The following is a 27,741-nucleotide window of genomic DNA, read 5'->3' as shown; positions in this document are numbered from 1 at the left end:
ACGACTACTCGGCCGTTCTCTTCACGATCAAACATCAAACTATGGCCGCCCAACTGTTCGCAGTAAGTTTCCGTTTCAATTGAATATTCTGTATATCAGGTTTCTAGTACAGTAATTAATAGCTGTGGTAACTACAGGGAGTGAATACGTTGCTCCTATAAGTAATTACAATGGAGTGAGAGTAAATTATTCATTGTGTATCTGGACAATAAATGAGGGGTGGCCGTTTTACTTATGTGAGTGAAACCCAAAGCAGGGCAGGACATGGGGAGGAAAGAAGAGAAGCCGAACAGCCTGCTCGGAATCGAACAGCCCGCACCTAGTCGGCTCATTCGGCCACATTGATGTATGGTCCTGTTAAAGTTAAGCTGCTTGAGTTCACTTTGGCTTTCCCAGCTGGTTATTTCGCGCTTTCTGCTGCAAGCTAAACCAAAAAGCGTTGTGAAAGCCGTCGATACCTGGGGACACAGCAGCAATGGATCCTCTTTGATGTACCTGACATGTATCATGATGGTGTCGATGTGAACATTTGTCGGATTACCGGCTACCCTGAATCCATTTCTTGGTTTCCTACATCACTCCAGGTAATGCCTTGAAATAGAGGATTCGTGCCTGAAAAATTCCACTTCACTAGGTTCAATAATTTTATCACTTCTTGAGACAGGGCAATGTTAAGGTACCAGTGGACGAATGAGCCAAAGAGTGACATTGGAGGGTTTATAAAATTTTGATTGCATTTCCCATGTCCATGATGCGTCCATCCCATCCTATGGTCGTTCACTGATTGGCCCTAATAATAAGAAAGAGTACAAGGCATTATTCTCCAGTTTCCTGTTATTCGTACCTCCAAATATTTTCCTCAACAGTCTGTTCCTAGACACCCTCAATCTGTGTTCTTCCCTTAGGATGACCTAGGAAACACAATTATAATTTTATACATCCTAACCTTTGAACTTTTAGATATAAAGCGTGATGATTCTGGACTAAATCACGGCAAGACTTCCTCAATTTAATTTGCTCTAGCATTTTCGTGAATACAATTTTACTTTGTTACTGTCATTCCCAGATATTTGCACTTCGTCACATGCTGGAATGATTTATCTCATATCTTTACATGATTTTTTTCCTTGGCACTACAGCCCCAGGGGGCCTAGGCTTACCTCCATGAACTTCTCCTATCTTTACGTGATTACTCTCCCTGAATTCCGCTGACGGGGCATAGATTCGTTTGCGTTTATTTGTGTACCAACCACCTTACTAGCATCTGTGTTTCTCCTTCTGATATTCATGTTTCCGGGCAATAAATGTTTATGGTCAGCGCAGTCTGGAAGCCGTATGAATTCATTTCAAGTCCCAGCTGACATTTTTTTTACCGTTTATCTTTACCGTCCTATATATAGATTAGTACTTACATGAATCTGGCCTGCAAGCTCTTCACGTTTCACACTGAAGCCATACTCCACAAATTAGAAACAAAAACGTTGAGAGACAAACGGATATGTCACGTGACGAATATTCTGATCTCTCCAAACGAGAGTTATGTGCCTGTACCCTGGGAATTTCCAAGCAAATATTGCATGACCTCCTCTTATATGTCTCGCTTTTATTATTACGCCTTATCTATATGCAGGGACATCTACTATACTGCGAAACATCTCAATAATGATACGGACACGAAGCTAAGTGGCAATTCATTAACACAGCCTGTCACAGTTTTAAGTGGTGGCATTAAATTTGTTGGTCACTAACAGACCATAAACTTCAAATGGCAATTCGGAAATTGGAAGATTTTGTCACAATCACTATGCTCTTATATTCCTATTTAAAAAAAAAGTGTCACAGACACAACGCAAAATAAATGGTAGTACAGTGCAAGCAGACTTCGAGACCCTAAAATACTATGTTTAGGGAAAATCTGTATTGCAGTTCGACGTTAGGAATACATGAGCAGATACGACATGCAGTTTTGTATCTGGATGTACAAGTAACAGACTTCTCAGCTACAGGTTTAATAGTTACAGTTACAGACATAAAACCAAAATAAATGTAAATATGGAGACCACAGAGCGTTATAAATCTATATACGAGTATACACATATTAGTGACTTGTTCCTATACAGAACTTCCGAGTCGATTCCATGTTCGCAAAACACGTTAAAATATTAACTGCTTTCAAATAGAGTCAAAATGTGATCTGTCCCCGTGAGAAATTTCACATGTCTAGCTGGAGTTATTTGTTGCTTATTAATATTGTGACATGAAGACCAATTGCTTGCCAACGACTCGGTAAACATACTTCCGCGGCAACAGTCGGACAACTTCCGTTGCTATGTAATGGCGCTGTAAATACAACAGAGGAAGCGATGTTTTCTATGGATCCGCCTCGAGACTAGTGAGGGGTGGAGTCCAGCTAGGTCCACTCGGCACTGCGGCCACTGATTGGCCTACTGTACCTGCCCCGGGTGATTATGATCATGGAGAATTTGGTGGAATGAAGACTGGAAGAGGAAACCGAAGTACTCGGAGAAAATCCGCCCCAGCGCCACTTTGTCCACCACAAACCCCACTTGACCAGACTCGGGATCGAACCCGGGCCGTCGCGGTGGAAAGCCAGCAACTAATCGCTTGAGCTATGGCGCGGCCTCGCCTTGAGACTATATAAGTAGTACAGAACAGAATGAAATCAGAACAAGAATACAGCGAGTCCTCGGCAGTCTAGGAAGAAGGGTTCAGCTGAAGAGCTACTATTGTTAAGTTATTGTGATTATGAGTGATTGTAAAGAAGGTGTTAACAAATCCAATCATTCAATCAAAACCCCGTTATTATTAGTCACGACCATAAATCGTGACAATATGAAACTCGACAGTAAACAGATTATATATTACGCGTGAATAGGACCAGGGACAACACAGGCGAAACTAAGAGGCCGTTTAAGGTTGCAAATTTGATGAACATCTTAATTTATTTTTGTTGTTACGTTGATATTAATTTATTCTGTTCTTTTGCCCATATCGAGACCATTAATTAGTGCCTGTTATATAACAATGTAAATATAACAATTTTATTGAGAATTATAACACAAATGGCTTTCAACGCAGTGTCTCAAAATTTCTTGTTATTAATTATGACGAAGTTTTGACACAGCTACTTTGTTTCAAACTGAGGGGGCAGCAGAATTTTTTGTCTTTTGGGGTGGCACTTAGGCTTACACCGGCAATGAGCATGGACACTGTGGTGGCGTTTTCAAATTTAAATAATAAAAGAAATATATACCATGCCTTAGTATGGTTTGCATAAACAGTTTGATCTCTTGCGACATAACTCACCTGTTCAGCAACTTCTGTTCTCCAACAAAGACTATGAAGAGATGGAACTCCGCTTCTGCACTTCGGTGATGCCATCTTAACGGTGTTCACTTCCCTGTAACAAAGTATTTCGGTTACAGCATCTATTTCAGTCGACGTGCACAGAAACGTTTGTATTACACCAAATGGCTCAATACCACCAAATCTTCTTTCTTTAAGCGTACTTTTTAATATTATTCGCCAATATACACCTAGTTCTCGCAAGATATCCCTTCCCTTTACTAACTTACTTACTTATGGAGTTGAGCCCTTCTCGAGGAGAAGCCAATTCTGCAGCTACTCAAGAATTTACCAGCATTTTATGTAACACGAAGGTTCATTACCGTGTTCACAAGAGCCCTTTACTGGTCACTATCATCAGCCAGATCAATCCAATCCATACCATCCCATCCTATCTCTCTAAGATCCATTTTAATATTGTCCACCCAACTACATCTTGGTCTTCCCAGTGGTCTTTCCTTCTGGCTTTCCTACCAATATCCTATATGCATTCCTCTTCTTCCCATTCGTGCTACACACCCTGCCCACCTCATCCTCCTTGACTTGATCATTCTAATTATATTCGTACTTGGAGAACAGTACAAGTTATGAAGCTCCTCATTATGCAGTTTTCTCCAACCTCCTGTCACTTCATCCCTCTTCGGTCCAAATATTCTCAACACCCTGTTCTCAAACACCCTGTCTACGTGTATGTTCCTCCCTTAACGTCCCTTCCCTTTAGGTCCTCAAATCCCAATTTATTATGTACTTCCTATCGCCTAGATCTTCACCAAATACGAGAGAAGCGCGACTTGGCTCCTCGGCAATGTCACTAATTCACAAAACACATGAACGAAGTCTAGACTTTCACTTTCAGCGTAATTATAAGCACCTCCATACAAACGCTGTTACATTAAAACAGCCGAAAAGCACACTGCTTATTTCCTGCAACTCAGGCTGCCCCCCTAACATTTGATCCTTCATACGAATTCCGATCATTTTTCTTTCAAAAAAGTTATTGAATGAACTGGCACAACGGCAATTCGTCAGTCTTCATTTCGGGAACAAAAAGGATGAAAATCCGTGGTCTTAGTCCGCAAGCGAACTACACCGACCACGTCTGTGGTCAGAGTTCCTGGCTATAGACCCACAGGTCCGGGTTCGATTCCCAGCGCTACCAGATTTTGTGAGAAGCAGTGGGTCTGGAATGGGGTCCACTCAGCCTCGTGAGGATAATTGAGGAGCTATTTCAAGGAAATAGCGGCTCCGGTTTAGAAACCCGAAACTAACGGCAGTGGAGAACCGTTGCGCTGACAACGTGACACCCTCTAGCCGCTAAAGTTGACACTAACTTCGCCGACAAGCGGCGATCGCTCGGTCGGTCAATTCGGGAATAGCTCGATCCATATCTCGGCGTGGGCACCGGACACACTACGATTCTTCGTGGTTTACATCAGTCGACTGAGGCTAATGATGCACAGTGTTGTGCTTTCTTGGCGACCACAGTGGCTTCCTTCCTCGTCCATTTTAGTATACAGAGCATATTCGTAGTGTAGTCTCATCTGACGTCAAATAAACCCTACACAAAATAAAATGTTTTATTCTACCCGTTTCCTATGTAAAACTGAATTCATACATATCCTGTCACATTATCCTTTTCGGGGCCAGTCACTGATATGGGAACACTTATTAATCCACTAGTTTACTGCAAAGTATGCAAAAATTAAACGCATAACCAGGAGTTGGTGTCCATACATACAAAACTTTAATCTCCGAAAGCAATGCAGGATGTCGATTAAATTTGGTGCCGGGATTCAACAATAAAATTTGTCAAAATAACAGCACTATGGTGTTACAGGTATATTCTAATGCGTATCATAGCGCATATCTATCTTATAAAATCTCTCAAAATTGGCACATCAAATTCGCCATCTGTTATGTGAAAAAATTTTCGATATAGTAAAAATATAACAAAACGCAGGGTAAACAATATCCAACTCTATGAGGTGCGGTACCTTCCTTGCTTGCCCATGGCCAAAGAATTGTGCAGAGTAGCAGAGAACGCATTTAGAAAAGACATACATTCGACTGCATGGTGAGATATAAATAGCAATATATAAATTGAACTATGCGTGTGTGTGTGTGTGTGTGTATGTGTGTGTGTGTAATGTAACGTCTGGCCCACGACAGCTGCAATGAGTTCATGGGAATCCCACTTGAAGGCTCGAATGTGAGATAAGAATAAATTTTTATGCTGAAAGTCTCTCTTTCGCGTTGAAGGTTGAGAAAAACACGGCCCACGAATGCCATGGATATATGTAGGTCGGTGGCCGAATCATTTTTTACCCGGTGGCCATAAAGCACGCGCATCTGATTGGCAACATTGCCAGTCGTAGTGTTGTGAGACGTTGAGGGTCCCACACTATCTAGACAATCGGCTCACAGATGGCGGTAAGGTTGTCAGCCTTAGTGCCGGCCGCCCTTTATCCCCCCAGGAAGATCATTGGTACCCATTTCTGTTAGAGCTGAGTCGACCCCAGGGCCATAGTGCGGCTGGAAGGATTATGTCATTTGAAAAAAAAAAATCCATCTCATCGGGACTTGAACCCGTGAACTTCCGGCTTGTAGCACAGTGCCTCAACCAACTGCGCTACAGGGTGATCCAGTGTCTTCTGTATCCAATGAAATAACGACCTGAATTCAAGGTGATGGTCAGCAGAGGAATAAAAGCCAAAGACGATTTAGTAATGGAGGGAGCAGAATCTCCACTTAAATTGTGTAATTATTCCAGGAGTATACAAGAGTTCCACAGCAAGGGAACTCATGGGTTGTGGCTGATCGGTCACCGAGGTTCCGCTACTAGTATTGCCAGGCTAGAACATGAGGATAAAGAGTTGAAATAAAATTATGTCAATCCGTGGAACTTAGCGCACATTTGCGCTGAAGAAATATACCAACGCAATGAACTATCTAGTGACGATAAAACTGCTGTCTGTGTAGACTATGAAGAGAACATGTGTTTTAAACGCATTTACTACCAGTGTTAATGTTCTAGCTGTTTGACGTAACCTGTCATGATGATAAGAACCGCTGAATTCTAATCAGTCGTCCATTTCGTGCCTTCTCCGAACGGCACACATACTATGTCAACCTGAAAGCCTTGAATTTTTTTATTGCTAGTGGGGTGGGACTATGTCCCTTGTACTGCGGCCAATTCTGGCCTACTGTACCAGCCCTGATGATAGGTGAGGGTGATTGTGGAGCAATCGGTGGAAAGAAGATTGGCAGGGGAAACCGAAGTACTCGGAGAAAACCTGCCCCAGGGCCATTTTGTCCACCACAAATCCCACTTGACCAGACCTGGGATGGAACCCGGGCCGCCGCGGTGGAAATACGACACTAATTGAGTGTTCGACAGAAAAATACAGAAATAGGGAAAATTCCGTTTGAACAAGTATAAATGCCAATTTTGAGATCTAACGTACATTACACACTGGGAAACTGAATTCTGTCTGCCTTCAAAAGACATTTCAACTTTCTAGCAAAATACACCTATCTGCATACCTACTTACCTTCATACCTAACCAACGAACTACTGAATAACCAATAGCCGTGTCCAAATTCAACCTTTGAACCACATGACCTATTCTCAAGAAACTCTGTATCTCAGTGAAGGGCAGCCCAGCGCCGCATGTTCCAGTTTCCTATAATACGCAATGACAACGGTGAACGCGGGAAGTGAGTTGGATATCACTCATGATAGGAAAGGTTAGGTTAGTGCAACACACGGCTGAACTTCTGCGTGCGCATTCCGGCAAAGCTTGGGAAATTACGATGGACTATGTTAGATTATAATTGATTGGGTGGCTCATCAGACCGTTGTGCGTCCACTTCCCGTTAGATATTTCTATTTTTTTTTTTAATTTTGGGGTGTTTCTAATTTTAAAATTCATAAAAGATGTCAAATTTTGGTTTTCAGGAACGACTGATATTTGAAGTTATATGTTCTCAAACTCCTGACACTAACATTTCTGAACGCATAAACCGTATATAATCGTATGAATTTTCAAAATTGTCTCAATTCACCTGATCCATTAAAGCGGGTATAAAAAGAGTTTTCTATACAACTGCGACTTTTCGTCAATCAGTTTTTCCGTCTTACGTCTTGTTATAATCGGTGTTTATGCCAAACTACGATTCGCTGCACGTAAATTGTGTATCAAAGAGACAATTCACTTCAAAAGAATTGATATATGAGTTTGATTTCGAGTGATAATGCGAGCTGTCTGCTCTAAATGACATGGGTATAAAAAGTTATCCTGTCCATAATGACAAAGTATGACAGAGATAACCAAAGGTACAATAAAATTGAGACTCTTGGAAGGGTGCAAAATAATTATATGTCAAAAGTTATTTGAAAAATATGGAGGCCTATCATACAGTTTCCTGAAAAAATAATTAGTTCTGCTTCATTATCACATCTTCATAGGCACTTCGAATTAATTCTGAAGTATTCTGAGACAAAAGATAGAACGTATAAAATGTTATTTGCTGAAATCGTAACAGCAGTGGTTAAACTATCTGCTGTGAAAGCTGTTCATCTTTTTCCTATAAAGGGAGAATAGCATGTGTTACCACGTTCATTTCTCTTCGTAACTTCAGACTCCAGACAACATTGTAACTAGATTCGTTGAAGATTACTTCATTTTCAAAAAAACATCGAATTATAACAATTATAACAATAATGCACGTATTATTTTAACTGCTAAACAGCGTGATAGCGCAGTAGGTATAACAACTGGATACGAGCTGGAAGACCGAGGGGTCGGAGTTCGAGTCAAGGTAGGGGTAAGACGTTTCTCCACGTCGTTTAGACCGGTTCTGGGGCCTATCTAGCTTCCTGTCCAATGTATACAGTAGGAGGGGAAGTGAAAACATAGAGAAAGGAGTAAGAAATTCTTCGAAAATGTGGCGAAGTTAAAATATATGGGAATGAAGGTAAGAAATTAATATTAGGCTACATACGCGAAGGAACTGAGAAAAAACAATAATTAGGTTAGTTCTTGCTACCATTAAGTTCAAAATCTTTTGCCTATCTCGCAAATAAAAACGTAAAAGTTAATACAGAGAAATTTACAGGTTTCTTGTTTTATTATACACAACTAGCGGTGATATACACTTGGTCGTCGACTGACGACCGACTTCAGTTCTGACTGACAGGTCGTAAGTCGATCTGGTCGTATGAGGGCCATATATTTATTAACGGTATTTTCTAACCTTTCTAATTTTTTTATCATCTTTATAATTTATTTTTAAAAATTTATACATTTTAATCACTTTTATTTTCCATTTTTTGTGGTCGTAAGTGGGGCCGGTCCTAATTCGCATAGGTAGTAAGTCGACGACCAAGTGTATTGTGAATAATTATATATGAAATGTAGGAGGTATAAACGCCTTTCGCCAAAGTGACCGCAGGATGCAGAATGACACTCATAAATGTAGCGAACATATCAGAGGACTGCTGATAGCAGATATCAGTACAGCAGTAAAAAGACTAACAAAAGAAACAGCTAAAATATTCTTAATGTACCTCTGAAAACTGAATCCCTAAGCTGTTTAAACAATGTAAACCGAAGTGAAGAAGATACTAGGGACGCACAACAAAGATATGGCAGGGAAGTTTTATTCCAGAACGGGCAAACAGCTTGACACACAATGTAGCTGAGCATGGTAAATTCCAGCATTATAATGTATTCGCTGCCATGCCAATTTTCAAAAGAAATTTCATGCTCATTTAAATTGCACTGATATTCAAACATGTTCAAGCTGAACAATAAAACGTCTGGAAGACATAATGTTACCGTCCTCTTACTGCAACAATAAATTATTGTTTTCTTTCTTCATTACATCTATAAAACGAATATTTACACATTCAATTTATTCATTTACAGGCACTTACACACGGCAAACAACATTAGGCTATTTCTTAATGGTTCATTAATATCTAAGTAAACCTTACATTTATTTCATGTCACATATCAAATCAGACGTGGATCTGCACAAGAACATGCATTAATGTGTATCTTTCTCTTGTATTCTATATCTACATACTGCAAAAATTGAAGCAGACGAGCAAGGTGTGTCCTGCAAACTCAAGAAGCATAAATCTGCCAAAGAAAATTGTTGGTTCGCCTATTATGGAAAGAAAGGAGATACAGGCATTGGAAATATCTTGGATTTTACTATTAATGCCATGTTTCGTTACTCCTCAGCTGCAAGAAGAAACATTAAAATTTGTTGAAGATTACTTTGCATTCAAACATGTTCGCATCATCTCCTGCTTTACATGCTCAAAATACGGTGCGTATGACATAGTAGTAATGTTTCTAGGTTTTAAAAAAATTCCAGTAATATTATACCGATCCTTCGGCTGTAAAATCGGAAAAGTAAACAGAGATAATATCAAATTCTTGCAATGAATCAGACAATTCCACCTCCGTACTGCAACGAATTTCGCTAAGATACATCTTAACATTAACCCCCAATCTCATTCTGTCTTTTTTTTTAATTCGCTTAGTGGGGTGTGGAGTCCAAGTGGGTCCACTCGGCACGGCGGCTACTGATTGGCCTATCGTAGCCTGCCCCGGGTGATTATGATGATGGAGAATTTGGTGGAATGAAGATTGGTAGGGGAAACCCGCCCCAGCGCCACTTTGTCCACCACAAATCCCATTTGACCAGACTCGGGATCAAACCAGGGCCGCCGCGGGGGGAAGCCAGCGACTGACCGCTTGAGCTATGGCGCGGCCTTTATATGTCTTAGAAGTGGGTAGTTTTATGAAAGATTTTCTCATATAAAGAACCTACGTATATCTTGGTTCACTAACCTAACGATTACAAGAAACATGTATAAATAAGTAAGTTTCTCATTATCTAATACAATGCATTCCACTCTCCGTCCTCTTTTGGCTCAAACATTTTCCTTAGCAATACAAACAAACTCCGTGGCGTGTAGTTCGCAAGCGAACTATACCGACCGAGCGACCGCCGCTTGTCGGCGAAGTTAGTGCCAACATTTTGCGGATAGACGGTGTCACGTGGTCAGCGCAACGAATTCCCACTGCCGTTAATTTCGGTTTTATAGACCGGAGCCACTATTTCCTCGAAATAACTCCTCAACTATCCTCACGAGGTTGAGTGGACCACGTTCGAGACACACTATTTCTCAGAAAATTTGGTAGCGCCGGGAATAGAACTCGGACCTCTGGATCTGTAGCCAGGAACTCTGACCACTAGACAACAGAGGCCGTTTTTTTTTCCTTGGCGCTTTCTTTAAACAGATGTAATTTTGTTCTTTTCTTTTATAGGTAAGCTTCTGATTTTTCGTCTATAAAGACCCGCCCATTTAAGACAATTACACTTTAACTTTACATAATAAATCTTACACAGTACCGAATAATAAGAGATACACGTCTAGCGGGTATTAATTTATCCAAAGATTTTTAAGAGCATAACTTATATCAAATTAAGCTGCCTCCGCAGTCTAGAGGTAACGTTCCCACCTCATGACTCGTAGTACGCGGGTTCAAACCCGGCGGAGGTCGTAGAATTTTTAAGGGTGGAAAAATTCAGTGAACAAGTCCTCCGGGAGGGACTTTAAGCCGTGGGTCCCGTGTCGTAGCTTTACGGCACGTAAAAGAACCCCATATCTCCAAAGGCGGTCACTGAGCCAAATTCAAGGACATTTCCCGCCCAACAGTAGTCTCTAACGCCTCTGATAGATGGGGGAAGCATTATAGATACCGCTAAGCCAGTAGAGGCCGAACTCGCTGGCTTGGTCGGGACTGATGGTAAGCACCAGTATCCGTAGGGTATAGAGACTGGTAGAATATCATAGAGGGAAGCACAATAGATCAAACTGGTCGCGGTGCATGGGGAAACTCACCCTCTCCAATAACTAACTATATTAAATTACGTTCTACGAATTCAGGAGCGGAAATCAGCTCAGGTAACATTCCCATGTTTAAAGAGTTAGCAACCGGGACCCAAACAGCTGTGCCACCACAGTCGTTGTCGCAATTCTCTATTCTTATTGCTGCAGACACTGTCCGATTCACTAAGTCTCTAATGTCGTCGAAAAAGTTCTGGACGGTATCACCAGACCCGGAGCAGCCGGTTACTCCACAATTACAGCGCATCATGAAGACCGGATACTATAAATTCGGAGTTTTTCTTGACTACGACTGCACAGTAAGCAAGCTGTATCTTTCCGAGGTAAGTGTTCCTACTTTTGTCACGTAATAACATCTAAAGTGCATCTTGAACAGGCAACTTTACGGAAGAAAATCCCTGTGTATTAATCTAAACCACTATACAGCAGTACCGAACGTTACGGTCGAGAGCTTACGACTTCGTATTCAGGAGGTCCCGGGTGCAAGCAGTAGAAAAACATGCTGAAATTCAAACGGGGATAACTTCTTTCATACACTCATCCTTCATTACATTTCCACCTTATTTCTGGGCCTTCCTCCATTTGCATCTGGAAATAAGTTAATATCGAATTCCATATAAGCCGTGGCTTCGAACATACCCAACTACATGCAAGTGGAAAGCACTACGGTGCGCGAACATTACAAACACACAGTCAGATATACATACTACATACATTCAAGCATACATAGCCATAAACCATCTTACGTATACACACGAGAATAGGTACATGTGCAAATGAGAAGAAACTCCTCTCCGCCCCAAAAAATCCTATAGAAAACTATCATCGATTAAACAAAGTGTTATTTCAGTAAAGTGTTCATGAAAGTGCCGATAACAGTGGTCGCGCCGTCTAAGACATGAACTGTCTTCGCTCGCTCGAACACTCGGATCGTGGGTTCGAATCCCACTCGAGGCATCGATGTCTGTGTGTAGGCAGCGGCCTTGCAACGTGCTGATGCACCGTCTAATGAATCCTACTGACCGTGTGCAGATTAAGAAATTGAAAAAGCGGCCAAGGTCCACAAGGGATGTAGAGCCACGGATAGGATATGGTGGGATGGGATAGGTAGATAGATGGACGGATGGGTGGAAGGATAGAGACAGATAGATAGATAGATAGATAGATAGATAGATAGATAGATAGATAGATAGATAGATAGATAGTTAGATAGATAGATACATGAATGTATGAACTTCTTATAACGTTATTTCTCCTCGTATTGTGACACCAACATGATTTGCCTTTTGCTGGTATTACATGAATAGGAAGGTACGCAGTAAGAATATACTTCCGTCGTACAAAACGCAGAAAGCTAGTTAATATATGTAGTAATTTTCTAGACCTATGTCATAAACAAAAACAGATTAACCACTCACACTGAAATAGTATGTGCAGAAATAAGTTTCTCGGTTATTTACTAGTTCTAGATATTTGAATATACGACCAGCGCCTGGCGCGTCTCGCTCACTGTTGCGTCAGATGTTAACCAATCAGGAGTCAGGAGATCTAGCATTTCCTATTCCATACACACTCTGCAGTTATTCCTGAAACTGACTGGACATTTTGATACCTCAGCAACACCATCATCAGGGCTTCTTCGTATCGCCATGACTGGTATTGCCACGTTCTGACGCAATCAAAAGACTGGAAGATTTCCACATTTGCAAAATACAACAGCAATGTGTTATGAGAACTCTGAGTAAACACGCTCATGATCCCGAACTTTAGTTTTAATCTGAACCCGTAAACCGCCAGGATACTAGTTCCTGTCTAAGTCACAACATGTGAAGTTAATTAAACTACAGCTGAATTTTTGGCCCACCTTAATATTTTGGGGTTTTTAGTTATTTGTATTTTAATGGCCGCGCCATAGCTCAAGCGGTTAGTCGCTGGCTGCCCACCGCGGCGGCCCGGGTTCGGTCCCGGGTCTGGTCAAGTGGGATTTGTGGTGGACAAAGTGGCGCTGGGGCAGGTTTTCTCCGAGTACTTCGGTTTCCCCTGCCAATCTTCATTCCACTAATTGCTCCACAATCACCCTCACCTATCATCTGGGGCTGGTACAATAGGCCAAAGTGGCCGCAATACAAGGGACTTAGTCCCACCCCACTAGCAATAAAAAATTAAATTTGTATTTTAAGGACAATCTTATGCTATTTCCAAATGTTTGCAGAACTCGGCAAGACGGTTTATAAACGCCAGTTTCAATTGGTTGGTTTGGAGCAAATATAAGTACACGATCGAGGCAGAGAATCTCAACTTGAATGTGGACACAGAGATGACTTGGGCGCACTCGGAAACGTTTTCGGATCGAATTATTTTGTACGACCTCTACAAGATCAATTACAGCTGGCCATTAAACGGGACTCTGGCGGGACACTGGACCCCCAAAGAGGGCATCAGCTTCAATTTGACCCAGTATAAATATTCTCGAAGAAAGGATCTGAGGGGAATTGTTTACAGAGCAGCTATTGTGGTGAGTATAAGATATCCGTCAAATTCGTGCCAAGCGTTTAAAATGCTTCAGGTGCATAAAACATGAAGTTATTAATATTTACCTGTTTATCTTGAAATCTGAATTACATAGGCCCCAAATCCACTAAACACCATGTTCTTGCGATATAGGTCCTTAAATTAACTTATATTCCAATTTACTTCACTGAATAAAACACACAGACCTAAACAGGTTATTACTGCTAAAGGAGAAGTTACTGCATGACGTCAGTCACTCCAATAGAATTTCAACCGAACAGTGTGATTAACAGGCCTTTAAATGCTTTCATTTTCTACAACTCAATTAAATCCACAAGGTTTTATTTTAATGTGTCTTTATGCATACAACGAATACATTATGGTGAGGTCCTGTCTTTCCATTGGTCATTCCACGCGTTGCATCTTCAAAACTAAGCAACAAAAACTGATGACATAAGTCAGCAATTCCCAAACTTTTTCAGTTCGCGAAGCACACCTCAGAAAATAATAATTATTATTATTATTATTTACTTGTATATTTAGGAGCCGGTATAGCGCAGTCGGTACAGCCACTGGCTACGGGCTGGACGACCGAGGGGTCAGAGTTCGAATCTTGGTAAGATCAAGAATTCTCTCTTTTCCACGTCTTCCAGACCGGCTCTGGGGTCCATCCAGCCTATCCAATGGGTACCGGAGGCTCTTTTCTAAGGGGTAAAGCGGCCTGGACTGACCACTCACCTCCAGGTAGTGCCGAGGTCAAGAAAATGTGGATTATATATCCACTCCCCCATACGCCTTCGCGGCGTAGTGCTTAAGTAGTTAAGCAGAGGGGTAACGTTACTTTACCTACTTTACTTATTTATTTACTAAACAGTCTAAAGGCCAATTATAAAGTAAGCTCGAGCAATGAGACAAACAAAAGACATATCAAGGTAACGTGGAGTATTCAGACGATAGCTACTCAAGGACACCAACAGTAATGCGGTGAGAATATAATTCAATTAAATTCAATTCATGTTTATTTACGTGCAATAACTTAACAGACAGTGGCCAATTACAAAATTAAACCACACCAAAGATAAAATTTAAATAAAACACAAACTATATAAGAGATTGCAAGAAATATGTAGCAGTGAGAAAATCGTATCCTCTAAATTTATTTTTCTCGTAACTTAGGAAATAGCCGCTTCTGCTAGATTCCAGTGACGAGGACCTTGACCCAGGACAGTTTCGGAACCACCGCCATAAATATTCACACTTAGTACATATCAAATATTCTTTTCTTCCTAGGTGAACAATATCCCGACAAAGAATTTAGAAGAGGAACTGGTTAAACCCGAAAACAGAGACCTGGATTCCATGGCCACGTACAATTATAAAGGATTCCTTCTGATGCAGCAAATGTATAATTTTTCGTGAGTTTAACATTCAGAATGATGTATTTTACACAGTACATTCACACACTGAACCTCGAATGAACTCACTTCGCTTATCTGACGAAAACCACGAAAATCAAGAAGAACCTCAATCATTTTAGCCGGTAGCTCGGCCAACGTTTGAGCCCATTACCTACGCGGTAGCGTAGTTGGTTGAGGCACTATGCTACAAGCCGGAAGGTTGCGGGTTCAAGTCCCGATGAAGTCACTGGATTTTTTTCAACTGACCTAATCCTTCCTGCCGCACTATGGCCCTGGGGTCGACTCAGCCTCTAACAGAAATGAGTACCAGGAATTAATTATATAATTTTCCTGGGGAGTAAAGCTCGGCCGGCGCGTAAGGCTGACAACCTTACCGCCATCTTTGAGCTGATTGTCTAGATAATGTGGGACCCTCAACGTCTCACAACCCTATGGGCCTTCACGAACTCCTACAGGGATAGCTTTACTTTACTTTACACTTGGTCGTCGACTTACGACCGACTTCCGTTCTGACTGACAGGTCGTAAGTCAATCTGGTCGTATGTCTGCCATATATTTATTAACACTATTTTTTTAACTTTCCTAATCTTTTTATCATCTTTCTAATTTATTTTTAAAAACTTTTACATTTTAATCATATTTTAGTTTTCATTTTAAATACAGAAATAACTGAGTGTATGTGAGAGAGAGAGAGAGAGAGAGGATGCCTGCGTGTGTGGGAGGCCTGTGTTGCCGGATGCTCCCAGAGTTATGGTACGCACAGCTGCCTGGCGTGTCCTCAGGCTTCAGCAGAATATCCTGATTTATTATTAATTAATTAATTAATTTTTTTTTTTTGTGGCCGTAAGTGCGGCCGGTCGTAAGTCGACGACCAAGTGTACTTACTTTACCTTCTGAAGCCGCGCTGCCATTTAGCCAACCTGTCTGATATAATTGCGATACCCACTGAGGAATTAAATTTAATTATTTTTATTGAACTGATACAGAGGAAGCAGCCATAGTGAGCTTCATATAACAACAGATAACAATGAGAACGAAATAAAAAAAAATATGTATAGTGGCAAAGCATAAAAGGGACGGACTGTATAGTGCGCAACCAATAAGAGTTGGGCGTCCTTTCGAAATCAACGCAGGCATTAACAGTAACAATTCTTCCAAATTAAGGTGAAGTCCTACAAAATTATGTTTATACTAGATGCATTATACATACGCCTTATAACTGTCGTTCTGTTGAGACTTTCCTAAAAATATTACAGTAGAATGTAGTGTTACAAGCAAGTTTAAACAGAAGATCATGTTTGGTTTGGTAGAGCGTGACAGGTACGCAGGATACTGCGAAAAACACACGAAATGTGTAACACTAGACACTATCTTCAGCCAGAACAATTAGGTCAAAAACAATCAGAGACAAATCCCATACTATGTATCTAAGAGAAACTCTCGCCTACAACTAGACGTTCACTTGCGGTTACCCGGTAACAAGAAGTGTGAACTCCCTTTACCTCTACACGCAGTGAAGGCCAATCATTCTAATCCTTGGTTTCATCGCAATAAGAATATAAAGTGAAGGGTATAGGTTCTCCATCTAGTGCCGAGGTGAAGACTGGTAGAGCTATACTCACACTCCCCCATACGTCTTCATGTAGTAGTGCTTAATTACTTAAGCTTTGATTTGTACATTAATTTTCACCCGAATGTCGCAAGTGGTCTTTCCATTCGGTTTCCAAAATTAACACATTACATGCATTTCTCATCTCTTACATGCACTGCTGCATATCCTGCTGATTCTTCTTATTCTGTATAAGGTAAAGCTATCCCTCTAAGGATCGTGCAGCCCCATAGCGTTGTGAGACGTCGAGGCTCCCACATTTTCTAGACAATCGTCTCACGGATGGCGGTGAGTTTGTCAGCCTTAACCCCTTATCCCTTAGTAAGATTTATGGCACTCATTTCGGTTAGAGGCTGAGTCGACCCCAGGGCCATAGTGCGGCTAGAAGGATTAGGTTAATTGAGAAATCCAGTCACCTAATCATCAGGACTCGAACCCGCGACCTTCCGCCTTTGAGCTTAGTGTCTCAACCAACTACGTTACCGTGTGCTCCGAAGAATAATTGGTGGAAAGTAAAAATTAGTAACCTCATTGTCTAAGTTGGCCCATAGCGTCCATACACAGGCATATAGAGATATTAAGAAGAGTATACAAAGTTGCAAAGTCTCAGGGAACGAATTTTGTGAATCTGTTCTCAGAGTAATTTTGCGTTCTTTCTTTTCAGGAAAACAATACTCCATACAAATAATTTCGGGTACGTTGTGGAAGATGGCAAACCTGTGGGACTGGTTCATATGATGAAGTACGGAGAAGCCGACGTGAGCATCTCTGCCTTGAAGCTTAACCACCATCGCATAGATATGTCAGACCACTGTCCTGTGGCCACCTGGGAATTGCGGTATGATAGTTCACTAATAACATTATCACTAAAACTACTTCACTGTCGATACTAACGCAATCAAATGTATCATGATATACCAATGTTTTAACTTCCCTGCTCTAAAGTATAATATACACAACGTAACCCCAAAGGGTCTACACATAAAATATAACGGATATGGACAGCCTCTCTGGTCTAGTGGTCAGAGTTCCTGGCTACAGATTCAGAGGTCCCGGGTTCGATTCCCGGTGCTACCAGATTTTCTGAGAAATAGTGGTTCTGGAATGGGATCCATCCAGCCTTGCGAGGATAATTGAGGAGCTACTTCAAGGAAATAGCGGCTCCGGTCTAGAAAACCGAGATTAACGGCCGTGAGAATCCATAGCGCTCACTACGTGACACCCTCTATCCTCAAAAGTTGGCACTAACTTAGCCGACAAGCGGAGGTCACTCGGTCGGTATAGTCCGCTTGCGGACTACAGGCCATGAAGTATGCTTTTTTGTTTATGGACCCATGTTAGTGTAGACTGAAATATCTGAATATATAATGATTCAGTTTTACAAGCAATCTAAACCGTCAATAGTTCTAATCCATATTCCCCTCCAACTGTCAGGGATTAGGCCCCTGGTTTCTGATGTTGTTCTGATGTTAATGTTGAAATTATAAATCCTTAGATATCTTACAGAACTTTCTTTGGACCAATGTTCGGTCTGTCGCAATGCCTCCACCTATAAACGAGACAACATAATATAGAAACCACCATTCCTGCCCTAACGAGATTCAAACCTACGATTATAGTATTCGGGAGGTTCAAGACCGTATGCAGGGCATATTCCATTACCTGGCACCCTGAGATATCATGTCGTCGTATCATACGTAAATTTGTCCGTGTGCTTAACTAATAAAGCACTACACCATGAAGACGTTTTGGAGAGTGGACGTATGGACCCAAATTTTCTTGACCTCGGCATTAGTTGGAGGTGAGTGGTCAGCTTCATGTCCCGGGAGCTTTATCCCCGGGGAAAGGGCCCCCGGTACCCATTGGATAGGAGGTGGGTGTGCACGACATGGATGAGTGAAAATTCTTGCCCCCACCGGGACTCGAACTTGGCCCCTTGGTCGTCCAGCCCGCAGCCTGTTGCATCACATCATATGTGTAATCACTAATCACTAATCTCATGATACTACATTCGCAGAATCTGTACCATGTGTTAGCTTTAAACAGAGTCCGCTAATTTTATAACACTACGTTTTGGCACCCCCCAATATCCTGTCTTACTCCGTGATGTAATTCGCAATTTTATATTACGTTTGCAGAGTATGTGGTTTGTTCCGGCATCCCCAAATAACGGAGTCGTTTAGTGTTCTCTTACAACCCTTCAAGCCAACGCTGTGGTTGGGATGTGGACTCATCTGGTTCCTGACGATGGTAGCCCTCCGATTCATTTCCTTCTTCGAGTCCCAGTATCTTGTTGAAGACAATCTGCAGGGGAGAAGCAACATCGAACTGGAAGGGGCTTGGACATGGAGCGACACTCTTGTTATTATTATGGGGGCAATCGGTCAACAGGGTATGACATCATAATGCATCTGTTCGTCGCTTCGTTTCTCACAAACTAAAACGATAAAAAATATAAACATGAAATAGTGACATATTACAAAGCAAATCCTTTCATGTCTCCAGTTTTCTTATCTTCTTATTTATCCCCTGCTTTCATAGCCTGTTTAGAATTCTGCAACAACAAATCTCTGTACACATTTGGCAGGACAACACTAAACGGGGTACGAACCCATCGACCACATGCACAGAACACAACATACATCCATACACTTAGCTGAATTTCAACCTACTATCACAGTAGGCCTATTCGAATAATCCAAGACCATATGAGCCTTAAACCGGGTGGCCATTGGTGGTAGCTGACAACTTCTTACACTGCTGATATGAACTCTCATCAAAATAAACTGCTTCGCCTTCGCTTCTGATTTTGTCACCGCCGTCATCATCAGCAGCAGTACTGCCATCTCTGTACACCTTAAAATACTTTGTTTCTCGCTGTCTCCGAATTTCTTCTTTACTCCATGACCAGGACACTTTAATAATGTTCATCACGAATCCTTCGATTCGTGCTGTAAATTACAACGGCCACCTTTGTGTGCCAATTTTCTTACAAATCTCCAGTAAAATTACATTCGCCGGTCGCGGTAGCCGAGCGGTCTAAGGCATGTACTGTCTTCGCTCGCTTGGAAACCGGGATCATGGGTTCGAATCCCACTCAAGGCATGGATGTTTAGTTTGTGTGTGTGCGTTTTTCTGTGTTTGTGTACAGGTAGAGGCCTTGCGACGAGCTCATCACCCGCCCAAGGAGTCCTACCGAATGTGTAAGATCTAGAAAAACCGAAGTGAACGGAGAAGTTCATGGAGGTAGGCCTAGGCCCACTGGGGCTGTAGAGCCAAGGGAAAAAAATACATTCAGGAAGAAATTAGCAACAAATTTAATTCGGGGAATACTTCGTGTCCTTCGGATCAGACTCTTCTGTGCTCCTGCTTCCCACTGAAAAATGTGGAAACCAAAACACACAGAACTATAATTTAATTACTGTTACAATTACCATTAATAATGAGCGGCATAATTACTCGTTCTAATTAACTTTATAAAAAATACAGAAATATTTTTTTTTTCTTGGCACTACAGCCCCAGTGGGCCTAGGCCTACCTCCATGAACTTCTCCGTTCACTTCGGTTTTTTCTAGATCTTACACATTCGGTAGGACTCCTTGGGCGGGTGATGAGCTCGTCGCAAGGACTCTACCTGTACACAAACGCAGAAAAACGCACACAAACACCCATGCCCTGAGTGGGATTCGAACCCACGGTCCCGGTTTCCAAGCGAGCGAAGAAAATACATGCCTTAAACCGCTCGGCTACCGTGACCGGCAATAATTATATTTATCTAACAACATTTTTTTTAACTAAGATTGAGGCTCATTTGACTGGATCAATGATTATTTTCTAGGATCGACGATGGACTCCAAATGGATCACTGGGCGCATTGTGTTCCTCAACACCCACATCCTGGCCCTCATGACGAATATCTATTACTCCGCTTTCATCGTGTCTTCGCTGTTGTCGGCAAGGCCTCAGTCCATCCGAAACACCAGAGACCTCATCGACAGCTCACTTGGCTTTGGTGCAGAAGACATCAGCTACAGCCGCCCCTATTTCGAGGTATACTAATACATTCACTTGGTACATTAAATAGGCAACAGACTCCTATCAATTCTAATCGTGGTAATCCAGACTGTAAGGTAAAGGTAAAGCTATCCTTGCAACAGGCCATGAAGGTCTGTAGAATTGTGAGACGTCGAGGCTCCCACATTTTCTAGACAATCGGCTCATAAATGGTGGTGAGGCTGTCAGCCTTATGTCATTTCTGTTAGATGTTGAGTCGACCCCAGGACCATAATGCGGCTGGAGGGATGTCAACTGAAAAATATAGTAATCTCATCGGGATACGAACCCGTGACCTTCCGGCTTATAGCATAGCGTGAGATTGTGAAAATCTGTAATCCGGTAGATGAGTACCAAAGTTTCGGAAAAATATACTGCCTTCATCTTCTACACTGAAGATGGAGGCATAGTGTTTACCGAAACTTTTTTTATCAATTTATTAGACTAAACGTAGTCAAAACCCAGATGTCAACATGAACCTTCACTACCGTGAAAACTTCAAATCTTAAGCAAAAATACATAGTCATGATTGCCAATAACCTTTTAAAGGAAAATTCGTAGTGAATTTAAAAATATGTAATTATAAATTTCAGGAGCATAACCTTAGTCACTCTCGTGCATTCTCCCCTGGATAAGATGATTAAGCGTCTTCTGCATATTCGCATTTCTGACGGCAGAGGGCGTAAATTCGTGAAGGAGGAATTGCTTCCCATACAGAGTTTCATAAAAGAGGCAACAGATCACACCCACAAAATACTACATTTTTATTTAAGCCCATGCAAGTAGAAATATGAGTACGGGACCAAACTGAGTCACTTTCACAAAGTTTAAGTTTGCGTCCGCCTAAAATAATACTTACGATTTACGAAATCGCTAGACTTTGGCTACTTTCAATAAGAAATAAGCCTAATTTATCTTCATTAACGGTTACCACAATCTACACAAATGTCAAGACTAGGTTCCACAACTGATCTTAGCCAATTTCCATTATTTTGAATAAATAAAAGTACGGTTATGAGATCACCAGGCTGTCCGTGTGTCTGCGAATCCCCCCATATTAACTTCTGAATGCCTAAACCAGTGTTTATGAAACTTAGTATGTAAATCATGGCCCTCAGCCCATCCGAACGGCGACTTCATAAATTTCTCCCATCAGTCTGTTTGCCTGTATGTGTATCCCCTATCGTTGCTAGGCAACGCCTCAGCAAAACGTTACCGCAGCAATGAATACATATGCAACAACCGCAGAATTGTTTAATGCGTCTGCCGGATAATTAAATAAGGAGGTTAGAGCGATCCAGGCCAACTTTAATAAACGCGGGTTGATCTAATGTGGCACAGAGTTCGAATCCTACCTTCATTTGCCCAACACCAACCCCGGGTCCTGTAATAAAGCAGATTCAGTTCATGTGGACTTGCAGTGCGATCAGCTTGGACATCCAATGGGAGTTCGTCGTCATGCAGGGTGGCAGCGGCATTTGTCCCTTTAAAAAGATCAATACATCCAAAGCTCAAAAGTGAGCCGCTAAGACCGTGTGCACTAACGACACTGGTCTCGAATAATCCCAACCAAGCACTACGAGTAGGGCTGCATTTGTGTGTATCCTCTGCTAGCAAACTATTTTTTTTATTGTTAGTGGGGTGGGACTAAGTCCCTTGTACTGCGGCCACTTCTGGCCTATTGTACCAGCCCCAGATGATAGGTGAGGGTAATTGTGGAGCAATTGGTCGAATGAAGATTGCAGAAGAAACCGAAGTACTCGGAGAAAACCTGCCCAAGCGCCACTTTGTCCACCACAAATCCCACTTGACCAGACCCGGGATCAAAGCCTGGTCGCCGCGGTGGGAAATCAGCGACTAATCGCTTGAGCTATGGAGCGGCCATATACAAACTTTATGAACTCTCTCATAACACACAGAAGGAGTTCAAATAAAAGTGACAGCCCTGTTAACCATGTTTCCTATAACAGAATTTCAACAGCTTTACGTCATTAGCTACGTAAGGCTAAAGCACAATACACAACCTCTTTATCACAACCGTCACAACACAACAAATATCAAGATCAGTGCCTAGTTTCGGCTCTGCTACATGTTTCGGCTATCAATAGCCATCATCAGGCAAATAAACGGTTAACATATATATATACCACTGAACTGCAGTACTAGTAAAATTGTATACAATATTATTAATTACATAAAACACTTGACGTGCGTGTAAAAATACAATATATCAGATTATATAAAAAACAGAAGTTTTAGTATAAAACAAGAATAAAATTCTTATATTGATGTTTTATATCATCAACTCAGTCGTTGGTTTTGTAATTTCGTTGCGTTCCCACGGACAAATTGGTATATTCTATATTTTTTGTCGTTGTTTATATTCCCTACAGAACGGACAATACTTTGTAAGATGAGGCACCGATTAAACAATTAATATTAATTTACTACATCTACATCACAAGCCTTCTATACTATTTTATATACACAAAATATATCCGAGCGAGAGGAGAGAGTTCATGCCTTAGACCGCTAGGGTATCGTGACCGGCGAGGAACAATTTTACCTTTACCATATTTGATTGTCAAAGGGAACGTCAATCCTGGTGTTACCTGTTTTCAGTTGAACACGGATCCTCTCGTACGTGAATTGTATCACAAGAAGATGGCACCTCCCCACACGGCATACTTTTCACGTGAAATGGGTCTGCAAAAGGTACTGAATGAGCCGTTCGTTTTCCATACCGAAGCCATCAATGTATACAGTGATATCGAGAGAATGTTCACAGATCGGGCCAAGTGTGACCTCACGGAGATTCTCATATTCCCAGTTGAGAAATGTTATCCGTTTGTACCCAGAACCTCGCCTCTAAAGGAGCTTCTCACATACGGGTAAGTCCCAGTTTACTATATATCTCCTATATACAGGGTGGTTTACGACTTTAGGGCATAACTGCAGCAGGTGATCTCCTAGGTCGCTATTTTTAGCCAGCTACAGACAGAGCGTTCTCGTTATCTCGACACTTGAGAGTTATGTAAGGCGGGGTGGGTTGGTATGTCCGGCGCGGTTCACAACCGAGCGGCAGCCTATGTTGCGGTCGGTGGTGGCATTTTCGAAAATCTGCTTTACGCACCAATAAATTCAAATTAAAGGTAATTTCACGAAGTTAACTTTACATTCATACTTTAAAAGTATCATGTATTATGCTGGTTTATTATTTTGTTCCGTTTATTGTCAGTAATCGTTACCTTCTATTCTGAGTTTAAAACTGTCATAACTCCGTAACCATCCAAAATCAGACATGTTTATATGAACTATTTTGATCACAAAGACCTAGGAAATCACCTCCTGCAGTTATGCCCTAAAGTTGTGAAACACCCTGTATATATTATATATGTATACATAGTAACTCAATTGAACGAGGCCAATCTTGAGAGGCTGGCCAAGAAATTCCTACATTTTACGAACCGGAATAAACAAACTCCGTGGCTTGAGTCCGCAAGCGAACTATACCGACCGAGCAACTGCCGCTTGTCGGCGAAGTTAGTGCCAACTTTAGCGGATATTGAGTGCCGCGCGTTCAGTGCAACGGGTCCCCACGGCCGTTAATACGAACAAGAATAGCCATTACCTTTTCGAAAGAGTCTGCCACTGGACACTATCCAGAATGCATTGAACACATTTCATTACCGCGACCTATTTCTTTAAAATGAATTGTAATATTGGCACAGCCTACATCTAGATTTCCCAAGTGGTCTCTTCCCTTCACGTTTTCGGACTGAAGTTGTGTATATATTAGTACCTCCCCCACGCATGCATGCTAACTGTCTCCCAACCCCCACCTCGTCACTGACACCATCACTCTAGTAACATCTAATGAAGATACGAAGCTCCTCACTGTGCGAGTGTGTCATGCCTTCTATCTCCGCTTTCTCCGGTCAAAACATTCCACTAAGCCCCTTATGCCTTCTATCTCCTCTTTCTCCAGTCAAAACATTCCACTAAGCCCCTTATGCCTTCTATCTCCTCTTTCTCCAGTCAAAACATTCCACTAAGCCTCTTATGCCTTCTATCTCCTCTTTCTCCGGTCAAAGTATTCCACTAAGCCCCTTACTCTTCAGCATCTTCAACCTCTGTTCTTCGGTTGTATCACGCCTACTTCATAGAGGCCTCCGACTGCCAACCACTTTTTCCACCTTATTACAACTTTCAGTAAAGTTGCCTCAAAAGAGAACCTTAGGGCATAACACAGCTATCTTAAAGGCAAAGCAATTCAATTCAAACCCTCGCATAATCGCCATCAACACAGCGGATTAATATACTGGCCTGCTCCGGTTAAAATGGCACGTACAGATTTGTCTTCGGTGCAGCTAGCCTTAATTCTCTGGAAGTCACTAAACAATCACAGTCAGTCATTCTGAAAGTCATAGGACAACAAGAAATCTACTTTAAATATGATTAATGAAATGTTGCAATTTCCAGATACCGGAGAGCAGTTGAGAGTGGACTAGTCAGCCATATGAACAGGCATTGGCGTCCAACTAAGCCTGTCTGCTCCGTTAAGACCGAATTTCGTCGAGTCGACACGAACACGATCTTGTTCGCGATTTGGCTACTCGGAGCAGGCATACTTATGTCTGCGTTCATTCTAGTGTTGGAAATCCTCTTACAGAGCAGGTACAGAGCAGCAGTGGTTGTAGGAATGCATTCTAATGGTGTCATATGCGAATTAAAAAATGCCTAATGCACTAGCGACCGCCGATAGCCTTATAATATCCTCCGAATCATGCTGGGGCCTGATGTTTCCCACATTCTCAAAATTAAGGATTTTGGCAGTGATGACTTATGTCTGTGCACAGAATAATTTCTACCTGTGAAAGACTTCGATTTTTTTAACCATAGAACATCAGATAACCATCTAACCAAGGAACAATATGAATCTACAGAATGATACTTGTCACCTCTCGATCATTTGCCATTTCTTTGGCTTCCTGCCCCCAAAACGTCTAAACGGCTCGTGTGGGGGGGGGGAGTGTATACAAGGAATATTGTATCTTAGCGTCATATTGTGTGTGAACTATTTTATATTAAGTTGGCAGAATTCCTATATAAATTGAATAAATTTATACTGTTTTCACTTTACAACATGTGAAGTGCAGGCAATCAAATACAATAACACACGTCTACATATGCACAGCACATACTAAATACAGGGCACGCATATAGTATCCTACAAGATATGATTTAAACTATACAAACAGCCAGGAAATGTGGATACATGAACAATACAGAGTAATATTACATTTTTGTACACAAAAAGAAAAAAAAATCCTATATTTGAGACAATATATAACCAACACACCAAACGATCAATTCCTGGCATGTAGTCCGCAAGCGAACTATACCGGCCGAGCTACCGTCGCTTGTCGGTGAAGTTAGTGCCATATTTAGCGGATAGAAGGGTATCACGTGGTTAGCGCAACGGATCCCCACGGCCGTTAATTTCGGTTTTCTAGACCGGAGCCGCTGTTTCCTTGAAATAGCTCCTCCATTATCCTCACGAGGCTGACTGGACACCGTTTCAGAACCACTACGACCACAGAGGCGGTCAATCACAGGTAAAACAAAAACACACCTCACCCACTACACTGCAGATGGCAGTGGGATGCGATCCATATATCGGGTCTTTGTGGCAAGGATGGAGGTATTCTGAAGCTGAATGCGGTGTCCCAGATCGATGCTGTGTTCAGCTACGGCTGACTTGTCCGGATGTTCGAGACGGATGTGCCGCTGATGCTCCTTCAACCTCAAGTCCACGGAGCGGCCTGTCTGCCCAATATAGACCTTGCCGCCCTCGCATGGGATACTGTATACTAGGGACACCGGGTGTATACAGTATCCCATGCGAGTGAAAACATTATAAATTTATTCAATTTACATAGGAATTGTGTCGACGGATACAAGGACTTTGAATGAATCGGTTAGCTGGAGAAGGCAACATGTAGTATAGTTTTATTGACAATTACTGCATTTTTTTCAGGTTCACAACGCGCTGCAAGAAACAAAACATTAAAACAGTCACGCTTGCAGTACCCCAGAATGAAATATAGCGTACTGCATCCCACTGCCTGAGCCTGAATGTAGGCCACGTGCATTGACTTTCGGAGGAAGATTTCTCCTGTCTTGGCACTGCAACTTCACTGATGTACACAATTTATTTTGGATTATTCGAGGATCAGGATTTCAGATTTAGATAAATCATATTAAGTAATCAAACTATGAAAGTTTTAACTATCTTATAAAGTGTATAATGGTAAAATTGTGTTACAGTAATTAATATTAGGGAATGCCTTTTAAATAACCGACCAAAAACATTTGAGACGCTTGGAGACGAATTACTAAATAAAGAACTCAATGAACCAGAACCCTTCTTGAGGAATCGACACTTGCTCAGCTGGCCAAAGAGCCCCTCTTCACAGAATTCGAAGATTAATTACCGTATTCACAACAGCCCGATAATGGAACCAGGTGAATCCAGTCCACATATTCACACTCTATTAAAATCCATTACAATATTATCCTCTCATCTACGCCTAAGTTTCCTAGTGGTATTTACCATTCAGGTTTTTTTTTTATAAAGTTGGATGGATTTGTCATCCCACGATTTTAGGGGAGTGCCTACAGACGGAGCATGGATTGATAAATGTATTTATTGACCACTTGTATACACAGCTTGGAACTACACTTTACAGATCACAGAGACACAAAGATCAGTGTACTCAGTCTATTACAGTCTCCACTAGCCGTTTCCTGGCAACAGATTTAACACAGTGGAGATTCCTCAGCTTCCCGCA

At 41.7% G+C, this 27,741-nt stretch overlaps 2 protein-coding genes across 6 annotated transcripts in view; one reads left to right on the top strand and one right to left on the bottom strand.

Moving 5' to 3' along the window:
* LOC111873758 (facilitated trehalose transporter Tret1) overlaps positions 1–27,741 on the bottom strand; it is a 186,858-nt gene that overhangs the window by 100,605 nt on the left and 58,512 nt on the right. For all 5 annotated transcript variants that reach the window (XM_033755201.1, XM_033755199.1, XM_033755195.1 and 2 more), the window contains one exon: positions 3,328–3,421. The gene's annotated coding sequence lies outside the window, so the exon portion shown is untranslated. The remainder of the gene's footprint in view (positions 1–3,327; positions 3,422–27,741) is intronic.
* On the top strand, positions 55–27,741 carry LOC111873747 (ionotropic receptor 75a-like). Its single transcript, XM_033755193.1, has 10 exons — positions 55–62; positions 11,447–11,619; positions 13,509–13,811; positions 15,098–15,222; positions 17,499–17,672; positions 18,973–19,226; positions 20,673–20,884; positions 23,510–23,778; positions 25,370–25,564; positions 26,928–27,741. The coding sequence occupies exons 2-10, from the start codon at positions 11,473–11,475 to the stop codon at positions 26,995–26,997; spliced, it is 1,749 nt and encodes a 582-aa protein (XP_033611084.1). The 5' UTR covers positions 55–62; positions 11,447–11,472; the 3' UTR covers positions 26,998–27,741.

This window comes from Cryptotermes secundus, unplaced genomic scaffold (genome assembly GCF_002891405.2).
Source record: "Cryptotermes secundus unplaced genomic scaffold, Csec_1.0 scaffold142, whole genome shotgun sequence".
NCBI classification, from domain to species: Eukaryota; Metazoa; Arthropoda; class Insecta; order Blattodea; family Kalotermitidae; genus Cryptotermes; species Cryptotermes secundus.
This window is presented reverse-complemented; position numbering and strand designations above follow the sequence as displayed.